We start from the raw sequence: 11,888 nt of genomic DNA on the forward strand, positions 1-11,888 counted from the left end.
GATAAAAATGTAAACAGAACAGGCAGTAAAGGGGAGGTCAGCCTTATGGATCACAGCAGCAAAATTGTCGTCACCAGCAATGATGTCATTCATCCCCAAGGTTCTGAAAGCCTATTGGGAATTAGCTTTAGGGAGAAATGTCTTCTGACTTGTCTCTAGTTCTAAAAGGCAGTCAACATTAAGAAAATGGAGCCCTCCTTGGAACCTGTATGATAAACGTAGACGCAGTAATTTGTACTCCCAACTTCAGTCAGGGTCCGACCCCTGCTCTTCCAGGTGTAGTGGCAGGATGGAAGAGCCAACTGACATTAGCTCACAGCACATGTAATGGTTCAGATATTCCTACGAGCAGATAAATGTCATTTCTTAACTTATTTTCATCGAGTCACATAGAACGTGTCTCTCCATGATGATACAAGATTGTATTAGAGTCTCTGTGTGAAGACATGGGGACAAGGGAAGAGGTCGCCTCCTGTTTGGCCTGCATGTTCTTGTCCCTGGACAAAGCACTGCCCTTAAAGGGTCAAAAGTCCTCAATGATCCCCCTGCCCTTGCCACTAACGAATTCATGTGACCTGAACCATCTCACCTGATCTCCCTAGGTCTCAGTTGCCTTGTGTGTGCAGTAAGGAGAATACTTCCTTCTCTACCAGCTGGGACAAACTAAGGCTGAGATGAGGTGAGAGATGGGAGTGTGCTTAGCAGATCCTGCCATGTAAATGAGGGGACAGCATTTCTTAAGAGAGCTGCTTCCTTGAGAAAAGCAAGGTATACAGTGTCATCTCAGGTTTTCAGTAATACCAGAAGCAGTGGACACTCTGGAAGTAAATGCCTATTGTGGTTATGAGTAAAACTACTTGATGCAACTAGCAAGTTAGATGCATAAAATAATCCCTTTGGGAAAAAAAAGTTACGAATTAGAAAACTGGACAAGATCTAGAAATTTGCCAAACAGGACGTCAGAGTTCTTACTTGATTAGTGTCATCTCTTAAGCACTTCTGGGAAGTGAGTGAGACAGGCAGAGCTCTTTGCTGCTTCTCTCCTATTCCAGGGTCCAGCTGGAAAGAACCACAACAGTAGCAACAGCCACAGAAATGAGGGAGACCAGTATTAGCGTTAAAAATGGGGAGAGGTCTCATCCCTCGCCAGAAACACAAAGACACCTCTGCTCAGTATTTGCAGATCTCACCAGACCAAAGGAAGACACTGAACAGGGACTCGTAACTGCCCTTCCTGAGAAAAGGCTGTGTCCGGTGATGGAATGCGCTGGCCCATGCGGGTTGGCTCCGAGTGACCCAAGGATGGGTGGGTGCAGCATGTAGGGCCAGCAGCTGCAGTGGCCTCAGACCTAGTGTCTCTCAGATTCAAACCCAGTGAAGGAAAAACAAAGTGCTTCTTTCCAAGCATTTCAGCGGAAGAGTCTCCTTCCTTTCCAGTGGCTTCAACTGTGACATGTGACATCCCTGATCCATGCTGAAGTCAGACGTGAAATATGCAGCTTACCTTAGGCCTCTGCACCTGCGAGCCAGAGTGATGGAAACAGGCCACCTGCAGCACGATGGCTGTGAGGAAGGAAGGTGGTTCCTCAGACAGAAATCTGGGGGCAGTTTCTAGAAAAAAGGGTGAATGAATGCGTGGTGGCCACGATGACTGACACTGCAGTGTCTTGGTCCCTGGACTCTCCTGGAACCTGAGTTTGGGAGTGAGGTGGATTGAGCAAAGCCCTAGGGCTTCACGGTCGACTCTAGGGGTTCATCGGCCCTCGCCCCTGCTTGTCCTTGGAAGTCGGCCCCACAGGTCATGCCACCGGTCCCCTGTAATGATGGAACAATGCCTTCAGAAGTAGTTCACTGGCCCTGTGTTAGGTCTTCAAGGCCTCCTGTTTCCTGGCGGTCGCCTCCCCTGAGAAGACGCCCTTTGTGTGTCCAGAATGGAAGCCATGCTGGTTTTGGTCCCTGTCCCAGCAGCCCTCATGGACTTGGCTGTCTGGGCTACAAAGGGTGAGGAGGGTGGTGACAGCGTCAGCACCGGAGGCAGAGGTGGAGGGTCCGAGGGCGGCCTGGGCTCTGGGGAGGGGAGAGTCACTTGGCCCTGGGGGAGGCTCGAGCCTCAGGGCTCATGACCTCACCTCACAGTTCAGGTGCTTTGCTTTTAACCATCTGCCCTGCTCCTCTTGTCCCATTTGACCTATAGAAATGCTAACATCCTTTGAGTCCATTTAAAGGGTTGAATGTTTCTTGTCAGGTCATACAGCATATTTGACAGTAATCGCCAGGATCCCACGGGACTGACAGCTGCGCTTCAGGCCACTGACCTTGCTGGGGTCCTGCACATGCTCTACTGTGTCCTCTTCCACGGCGCCATCTCAGACCCCAGCACCGCCAGCCCCAAGGAGACTTACAGTCAGAATACGGTGCAAGTGGCCACTCAGAGTTTACGTTTCCTCAACAGCTTCGCTGCTCTCGACCTGCCTGCATTTCAGGTTAGTGTTGGTGTGAGCCACGCGAGACAGCACTTCAGTGTGGGTGTGGCGCGAGGGTCTTCCTCTCTGCTGGGCTGAAGGAATGGGCTCCAGTGAAGGGAATTAGAATGCATACCACTTACTAAGTTGCTCTTGAACTCTTTCAGATGCTGTATATGCTTCCTCATTTATTCTCCTTACTACCCTGCAAAATGTTATTGTGCCATTTTACAGATAGAAAAGGGGACACATGGCTGAGCCAGGACTGGTGCCCATTATTCTCTGACCCCGAAGCCTACGTAGCGCTCTGCCACTTACGAGTCTTCTGTCTTGATTTCTTTAGAGAAAGGCATTACCATCCCATCACCTTTTAATATTAAGGAAAGTAGTGGTTTATTATCTAAACAGAACCAAAATTAGGTAAATTATTTGATTGATACAATTTTCTATGGATGATTTTTAACTGATTTGCATCCATTGTAACCGCCTGGTTAGTTTGCAAATCCCTGTAAATTTTTATAGCTAAAGAAAGAAAAGCTGCTGTATGCTGTAATACTGTCAGCTTAGAAACAGGTTACTTTCCTGTAGGAAATTTAATTTGCAGAAACACTGAGCCTGTGTAACCGAACAACCTCCAAGCAGGAGACTTTTTCTTTCAGTTCATTAACTGTCAAGTGATTTCATCAAAAAAGGAACAAACTTGGCAGATGGTAAACCTGTAAGTCAGATGGATTGCTTTGCTCAGATGGACAGAGGTTATAGAGACGCAAATGTATGAAAATGGTGGTCTTCGGCCATTCCAAGGTGGAAGAAACGCCTCTGTCTTGTGGCTAAAGACAAATGTGCAGTTCACATCTTCCGGTCATTTTGTTCACGACAGGAAATGAGCGATTTTGTTGTATCATTGGATCCATTATCTTTTAACTTCATACAGTTAGTTTATCCATCACAAGAACAGATATCTGTACCTCAGGGTTAATGCTTCTTAGTTTCCAGAGCAGCTGAACCAGCCTTAGGTGGTAATTACAAAATGTGTGACACTCTACTTTACAGCCACAGCTGAAGTAGGAGCCATCTGCTCTAGAGGATGCCAGTGGTTCTCGTCTCTGGGGCGAGCATAGCATCTGTGTTTTACAAAGGCCCAAGCCCCTTGTGTTCCGTCTGGAAACAGTTTGGGAAGCAGGAGATGCTAATTTTATGTCCTGAGAATAAGGAGACCAGCAGTCTGCCCCCCAGCTGGTCCCACTAGGGCGATCCCCTTTGTTATCAGGGGTTCTGGAGCGCACATACCAAAAGCTGGCTCTTAGCTTCTAGTTTCATGAGTCCTGTGGGGGACTGCTGGGGTGTGCCCTCGTCACACACAAGCATCTACACATCAGAGAGCCGCAGGAGCACCATCGGGGTCCAGGCAGCCCCGCTCTCTAACTTGCATTAGGCACCCTGGCCAATAATTAGAAAAAGTCCAAAGCTGCTTTGTGGAGCCCTTCATGTCAAAATAAGATAAAAACCAAGATTTCTGCTCTCCAGCTGCTTGCCACATCCAGCCCAAAATGTGCACCCACCTTTAACCACTTTTGCCAAAAAAAAGCAAGAAAAATAGCGGAGTGGTGCCAGGGTGTTGCAGCGTGCCCGGCCCCCCCAGGTGGAGTGGCACGTCCTCGCTTGGCTGCCTCCCCTCAGTTTTCTACACCTCTGCTGCTTGCTTCTCTGTCCTTCACGCAGCTCTACGCTTCTCTCATTTCTTTTCTTCCTGTGTTTACTTCTTTCTTTTGTCTCTCTTCTGACTCTCCTATCTTATTCTGTTTTGCTTAGTTTCCCATGCTGTTCTCATTCTCCCCCCAGATTTTGTTCCCAGGTTCCCTTTTCCCCTTGACCAGAGCGCAGAGGGGAATGCCTGCGGGGACCTTGCTCCTGGTCGGTGAGATGCGGGTGCTGGGCTAGCTGGTGCCCAGTAGGCCCCAGAAGTGTGGGCTGGCCCAGCCTATGGAGGTGAACAGCTTACCCAGGCCGCTCGCAGGTGCCGAGTCAGAAGCTAAGTGCTGGGTGTAGCAGTCCAAGGGCCCCCAGCCTTCTTCAGCCCCAAACCTGTGCATTCATTGTCATGTGGACGCAGCTGCAAGTTACCCTAGCATGTTTTCGGAGCTGCTTCCACCTCACTGTACAGTGATAAGGCCGTCACAATAGTTCCTCACCTCAGCAGAGTCTGATTTCACCCTGAATTCATACTGGCACAGATGGCCCTGAGGTCCAGCGTGCTGTATATTGCATATGCTTTGACAGTTTTCACAATTGAAGGTGGTCTCAGGAAACAAATCAATGTACTGACTTGGCAATTAATTCTGGCTAAAGAGGAAATGTAGGTTCCTTGAAAAATTGGTTTAATTTTTATATTCAAACTTACGTGCCCTCTGACCCACTCTTGTCAGTGAAGGTTAGACAGAGGTCTGGGTCACAGCGGGCTGGACGCAACTAATTAAATAGGGGCTGAGCCGAGAAGGTGTCACGACTTGATTTAAAGGAGCAAAGCACTCCTGCAGTCTCTTTGGGGCTTGAAAAACATTTTGTCTCAGGGCAGTAAAACCGAGACGGCCACACTCTAAAGTTGAGCAGTGATTTTCTTTCCACTGAAAGGATTGTTGCCTGCTGTCAGGCGCCGTGAACGCATTGAAAGGTCCAAGCTGTGGCATGTGTGACCTGGTTCAAGCCGGCCAAGGCCTCAGATGAAGATGCGCAGTTAAAACTCTGACTTTTCCCACAGGCTGGCAGCAGGGTTTGGCTTCGCAGGAGTGCGGGCTGCCTCTCCCCTTTGCCCTCCTGTCGCTCTGTCTGTCTGACATGTTTATTAAATAGAAGCTGCAAGCCGCACAGACAGACCCGGCGCCCCTCCCGCATCACCTACCACCCATGGCCCTGCGCCGGCGCAGAGAGGGCCCCAGAAGCCAGGGAGCCAGGAGGGCTTCACGGCCAGCTTGTTTTGGGGTACGGGGATGGTGGTCGTGTTTTTTACGTTCTTTTGGGAGCCTTGGGTTTACAGAGCTGTTTATTTGAATAACAGCTAGTCGTTACTTGTATTTCTTTGCTATTTGAACATAAGTAAATAATTAGAATTGTATTTTTATCCTTGTGTACAAGAAAATATTTTCTCCAGGAAAAAAAAAAAATGAGAAGTCAGCGATGTGTTAGATTTACAGGTGAATTTTAGTATTTTGGTATTTTCAAAAATGTTTTACAGTGAAACTAATTATACAGTGCAGAAATAGTTTATTAAAAGTGGAAGAAATAACTGCTAGGCGTCTTGACCTCTGCGGTGCAGGGATTTGGTCTGCTGTGTTCTCTTTTCCACCCCTTTTCACGTTAAACGCTGCATGTGCTGCAGTCCCTTGTTAGCACCAGCATCCCCGAGCGCAGGTGGGCTGCTCAGTCTGGCACCCAGGCACCTGTCATGCTTCTCTTGCGCCCACCGTGGCCATAGCACTCAGGGCCCGTCCTCACCTGGGCCAGGGGTCTGACTGCCCCTTGTCTGTGCCAGTCTGTTGTAGGGGCGGAGGGCTTATCTCTTGCATTCCGGCACATCGCCAGCTCCCTCCTGGGCCACTGCAGCCAAGTCTCCTGTGAAAGCCTGCTTCATGAGGTCATCGTCTGCGTGGGCTTCTTCACTGTCAACCACCCCGATAACCAGGTAAGAGGCCCGGAGGGTCCCCGAGGCTGTTCCCCAGCACTAAGAGTGAGGTATTGGGGTGAGAGGAGGCAGTCTGGCCTGCCAGAACCTTCTTTCCTTCCTGAGGCCCTTCACAGGCTCTCATGTTGTGTTTACGATGTCTCTACAAGGAGACTTGGTCAGCACCGGGTGAGCACAAGGGCCTCCTCTCAGAGCTATAGCAGAAAAACTACAGACCACTCCGGCACAGGTGGGGAATGTTGCATTATAGAGGAAAAGAAGGAGGCGTGGCAGGCGGGGGGCTTCGAACAGCAGTCCATTGGAGGTGAGCGGGAGTTCGGGGTGGCGATGGCGTCTCACTGGCTGAGCAGCAAGGTTTCATTGGCTGCCTTGGTTGCTGGGCGAGGAGAAGACCTTTCTTCCTCCTGTTGGGGCAGGAAAGTCAGGGAGCTCTTGCCAGAGGTGCAGGGACTGCAAGGGATGTACCTTCTGTCCGCGTGTGTGACCAATGCTGGATGGTGGTGGGCGAGACTCCTCTCCCAGCCTCCTGGCTCCATTCAGATGAGGTTCACTTTATTCGCTTGCGGTTCCTTCAGCGCATCCACATTTAAGGATGGTGTGACACTCTGCTTAAACCAACTCTAAACTCAGAATTGTGTGGGATTTTATAATTTTTCTGCTGAAACTGGATCACAAATTAATCCTCTTCCATAGATAAACACATGTCTCGAGCATCTCTGGGCTCCCCAGAGTGAATGGGAAATGGGGTTGGGAGAACTGGCACTTAGAGGTGGCGCGTGAGAACCAATTTTGACCTAATGGTGAAGTATCTATCGAGTGGGGAGCAGGGACAGGAAAGCACAGAGGAAACGGACAGTGCGCGCAGAAGCAGTACAAGGAGGAGACAGAAACCCCGTGGCCTGTCAGGTGGGGAAGACGCAGTGGGGTTTGGAGATCAGCGTGGGGAGGTGAGGTCACTGTGAGGGAGAAATTAGAAACTGATACAAATGACGGTCATTGTCCAATACTGAGATGCTGCACTTTATGGAGATGTGGTTTCTAGGTGTAACCCCTGGTATTTGCAAACTTCTGGCATGTGTGGTCCCTGGGAACTCCTTTACTCCAGTGAGGCTGTAAGTACAGGGACTGTTCCTGCCTCATAGGCAGGTGAGGAATCAGGGTTCAGAGGTGAAGCCAGCCCCCTGAAATGGCAAAAAGAACCCTAGTAGACTGGGATTAGAACCCAGGTCTTACAAAGCCCGGCTCAGTATTCATTTCATTCCATTTCACTCTGCTTAAGAAAATCCGGTATGTCATAGGCCAGATGTGTGCTGGTGATCTTGGAGGCGTGTCTGGGCAGGGCTGGTTCCAGAATAGAAGACAGTGCTCATGTACCCAGACAGCACGCCGAGAAGCTGCCCTGCCGCAGTCCGATGCTGACTGGGAAGCTTCTGGGACGTACCCATGCGCCTTACCCAGGAGGCCCATAAACATCCCGTGAAGGTGTAATGAGTGTGTTCTTATATAGCGAAAGGAAGACCTGGACTCTGACCCCAGTTCTGTCACTAGCTGTGTGATCTTAGAGAAATCATGTCCCCTCTGGGGCCTGAGCTTTGTGAGTCCACAAGGAGGCAGGTCGGTTCTGGGAAGGGGCAGTGCTGGTGCTCGCCCGGTATTGTGAGTGTGTGTGATGCCACTGACAGTAGACTTAGGAGTGGCTGGAATGGTAAGTTACAAGTTTATATGTTTTATCGCAATAAAAATGTTTGAAGAAAAGTGTATTATACTAGGTGCTGTCCCCTATGAATCTGTGTCATTTTAAATGCTGAGGCTAGAACCATAGACAGAGCATTCTGGTTTCATGAGGACTCCAGGCCATCCCGTGGCTTTCAGATCCTCCCTATGTTACTGCAGATTCTGTCAGCACCAGGTGGCTTCATGAACTGCCTGCCACGCCATGACAGCTCACCCTTAAAAGCTTTGGATAGACCTTGGCTCCTCTGTATTAACAGAGGGACCCAGTGGCAAGCCCTCGGGAGCGGAGACTCACAGGCGAGCTGTCAGCTGCCTCACGGTGGCCTGCCACCACTACCCACATTCGTATCACCTGCGCAGGGGGCTCACCCACCAGCTCATGGCCGGGCTCTGTGCCCAGGCTCCATGCCCCTGCCTCCAGCTTGCTAGGGTGACAACTGCTCATGTCCCAGTAGAATTGGAAACTTCTCTATAACTAAACAGCTGGTTATTGTCATTTCAAAAACTTGATTTATTAAATTTCCTTTTTACTCCCTAAAATCCAGTAATTTGCCGAGTGAGTGTTGGCTGAGGGGCTATGTGCTAAGCACAGTCGTGAGATTGCTTCCTAGCTTTGACCACGTGTTTATGAAGCCTTCATCCTGGAAGGGCTGAGACAGCTCAGCAAGCTCCGTCACGTTGCGATGGAGGGAACTGGCAGGGCCCTGCCCCATACGGCTGGACCAGTTAGTGCCCTTCCATCTCACTTCTGTCCTTACGGAAGTGAGTGTAACCTGGTGCCGTTTCCTCTCAGTCAGGAATTGCAAAGGAGAAATCAGGATGCTTGAGTCATTTAGTGTTTCTGTATTACTAGTCAGAAGTCACATGACTTTGCAGGGCCTGTGTGTCCGAAGGAGAGGGTGTTTCCTCCTGTGAAGACAGCTTTTGTCATTATCAGACAGGCTGTTTTACTGGTAGCTGCTTTGCATAAAGGACATGCACTCTTTATTTGCTCCCATTTAGTCTGTTAACTGGAAGGACTTAGCCCTGTGATAGCAAGGGTAATTTCAGAAGAGAAAAACATCCTGTGCTGATTGCAGTTTCTAATTAAAACTTTTTTTTTTTAATCAAACGCTTCCTCGTATTATACGGCACTTTCACGAGTCTTTCTAAATTTCTTCCCATTTAATTATTATAATGAACATAATTAGTATGTGCTGTCAGCCCTTCACTTTATTTACATTTCATGTTGGATAATTAAATGGGGCCCAATAATTAAATTAGCTCGAATGACAGATGATTTGACTGCCTGCGTGTTACTGTATTGGGAATGAGGACCTTTGCAAATTCATTTTAGTTGGAGGCCGACTTTTGGAGAGACTGCATCGCTCCAGCAGTCGAAGCCGAGTCCTTCGTGCCAGTGGAAAGAAAGGGTCCCCTCCGCCAGTCCTGCCCCCATGCACCTGCTCTGCACTGCTCTAGAGGCTCCCGAAGGCCCTGGGGACATCAGAGCAGGGAAGTAAGCTGGGCAGCAAGGCTCTCAGAACTAGGTTCTGTCTGAGCTGTGTGATGCCATTCTCTGCATCTTTGTAATTTGATGACTTCATGAGAAAATCCAAACATCAATTGACTAACTGTCCCTAAACTCTGTCTGCTTTCCTCGCCTCAGATAGTTCTCTGCAGACCAGGTCGCAGAGCTGTTCCTGGTGTGGCTGTTGGTGGTGCGGGAAGTCGAGCGTGTGTTAAGTGGCAGCTTTCTGGCATGCCGTGCCGAGTTTTCGGAACTTTCGGGGGTGGCCTGATTCCTGCGCAGACACTCAGGGCTGAGACTGGCGAATGTGCTTGAGCCACCCACCTGAGGAGGGATGTCCTTCCTGATCCCAACTCGCCGTGACTCCAGCAGACCCTCCTGCTGCGGCAGGCCAGTTAAGGTGGCCTTGCCTTTATACCCGGAGTCTGTCTGTAGTTGAGGTTTTGAGTTTGACCTTTGACGATGCTTTTTTGTGTCAGATGCCAGAGGACGAGCCTCGGCTGTGCAGTCAGTGAGACAGGGAGGAGAATCTCCACTTCCCTCCCTGGGCCACCGAAGTAGGAGCAGGGGGACCTCACACCACAGTCCTTCTCTTCTGTGGGGGCAAGTACCAAGCTCAGCACACACAACAGACAACTCAGGGGAGCTCCTAGGCTGTTTTAGGAAAAGAAACGGAAAATGGCTCACATGAATCAGTGTGAGCATTTAATGGCCTTAATTGGAACCTTATCCTCCTGCACTCAGAGCAGCGAGATGAAAGCAGGAGAATCTGAGAGACCATTTATCTCACTTGAGAAAGCAGTAAACTGAACTACAAAAAGATTTGACAACTATTATATTTTTGTGATTAAATAAAGTTGTCATAGACAAGTGCTGGCGAGCCCGCAGATGCTCCGTGGAACGCGTCTGTGCACTCTGGCTGCTGTTGGGATGACCAGGACGTCCATCAGCCTGGGCTCTGCCTCTATTGACCCTGCCGTCCTCACAGCAGCCAGAGGCCCCGTGGCGAGGGAGGCTCGACACAGTCCTTCACCAGACAGGTCTGATGCTCGCTCGGAGCATTCATGTTCAAAAGCGTCACCACGGTCCTGCCACCGCCCTGCCCCCCACACACATCCTGTTAGCCTGTGATGCTCATATTGTCCCAGCAGCTGGATTAGAAACAGAGCAGTTACTAATCAAGAGCTTGGGCACCGCATGTTATGCGATGACTGTTTCCATCCTTGAGAAAAGAAACATTCTAAGATTTTTCTTTTTTTTACCATATTCAAATGTGATGTCTGTACAGGTATAGGCAACACACGTCGCTTATGTGTGTGAGTGCTCGTAGCACAGGGTTCTGTGTTTCTACATGTCCACAGACTTTCAGAGAACATCCGTCTAGTCCGACTTCCCTCATTGCCAGAGAGGACAAGGGATGAATTGCTCCAGGTTACCAGCGGGAGGACGATGTGCTCGGACTGTCTTGAAGTCCACCACGCTGTGTAGACTGTGGGTGGCTGGGGCAGCCCAGGCCTAGTGGGGGGCCCTGGTTCTCAGCTTCTCCCTGCATATGCAAGACACTGTTGGATGCAGGGCCTGCCGCAGAGCCTCCTTGCAGCCTCTGCGTTGGTCCCAGCACGGAGCCCCTTTCCCAGAGGAGCAGAGAATAGCCAGTTGGGGACCTTCTCGCCCATTTTCCCTGGAGGGACACAGGACAGCCCCTCACTACTGCATCAGGAAAGTTCTTGTCTTTCTAGAACCACCAGCTTCCCAGAGCTCATGCAGGCCAAGTCTCTGGCTCTTGGCTTCAGCCTCTTGCCGTGATCCTGGCTGTACCCTTCCCCGTCACGTCACTCTTCCCCCGTGACGTGACACTCTGCTGGTCCTCGGCAGGGAGCCCAGAGACCACCAGGAGGAAGGCTGCTGCCCAGGGGCCGACCTCCTGCCCCATCCTCACAACCTGTCTGGTGGCTGATGCTGGTTTGGGAGCAGGAGACTCTTGTCTGCAGTGCTAGCCGATGAAATGTGCCTATCTCTGCTCTGAGTTGGACTGGATTACGTGTGTGGAGAGACTTCGGATTCTTCTCCTGTGATATTTAAATGAAGCCCTTTGCACGCTCTCCCACCTCTGCCTCTAAGTCACCTAGAGAAGCGAGGTGTGTGTGCTGGCGGCATGCTGTTGTCGTACAGGGATTCACAGAGGCCACTGGCCTCCAGGCTCGGGCCTGGGCTTCAGGTGTGATGTGACTTGTCTGGAGCCACGTGTGCTGGCCTGGCCCGGCCACCCGGCTGCAGCAGGACCTGTTCTGAGGGAGGAATGTGACAACTACTTTGTTTCTGTCCTGCTAGAAAAATATGCTTTGTTCCAATGATTTACAGACTCTCTGGGCTGTCTGTTTTAATGAATTTAGATGTCTAGACACCTATTTTTGCTCCTCTGTTGAGGATGTCTTGTCTCTGACAAGAAAAGGAGAAAAACAAAAGAATTTTTCGGCATAAAGAATTTGCCTCGGTGAGGTTT

General features: G+C 50.1%; 1 protein-coding gene across 2 annotated transcripts in view; it reads left to right on the forward strand.

The window, feature by feature from the left end:
• The window catches only part of SCAPER (S-phase cyclin A associated protein in the ER), a 197,247-nt gene that overhangs the window by 172,534 nt on the left and 12,825 nt on the right, over window positions 1-11,888 (forward strand). For both annotated transcript variants that reach the window (XM_016125783.2, XM_016125786.2), the window contains exons 28-29: window positions 2,246-2,483; window positions 5,992-6,141. In XM_016125783.2, the coding sequence (XP_015981269.2) occupies window positions 2,246-2,483; window positions 5,992-6,141 (388 nt within the window). The remainder of the gene's footprint in view (window positions 1-2,245; window positions 2,484-5,991; window positions 6,142-11,888) is intronic.

This window comes from Rousettus aegyptiacus, unplaced genomic scaffold (genome assembly GCF_014176215.1).
Source record: "Rousettus aegyptiacus isolate mRouAeg1 unplaced genomic scaffold, mRouAeg1.p scaffold_m13_p_14, whole genome shotgun sequence".
Lineage (NCBI taxonomy): Eukaryota > Metazoa > Chordata > Mammalia > Chiroptera > Pteropodidae > Rousettus > Rousettus aegyptiacus.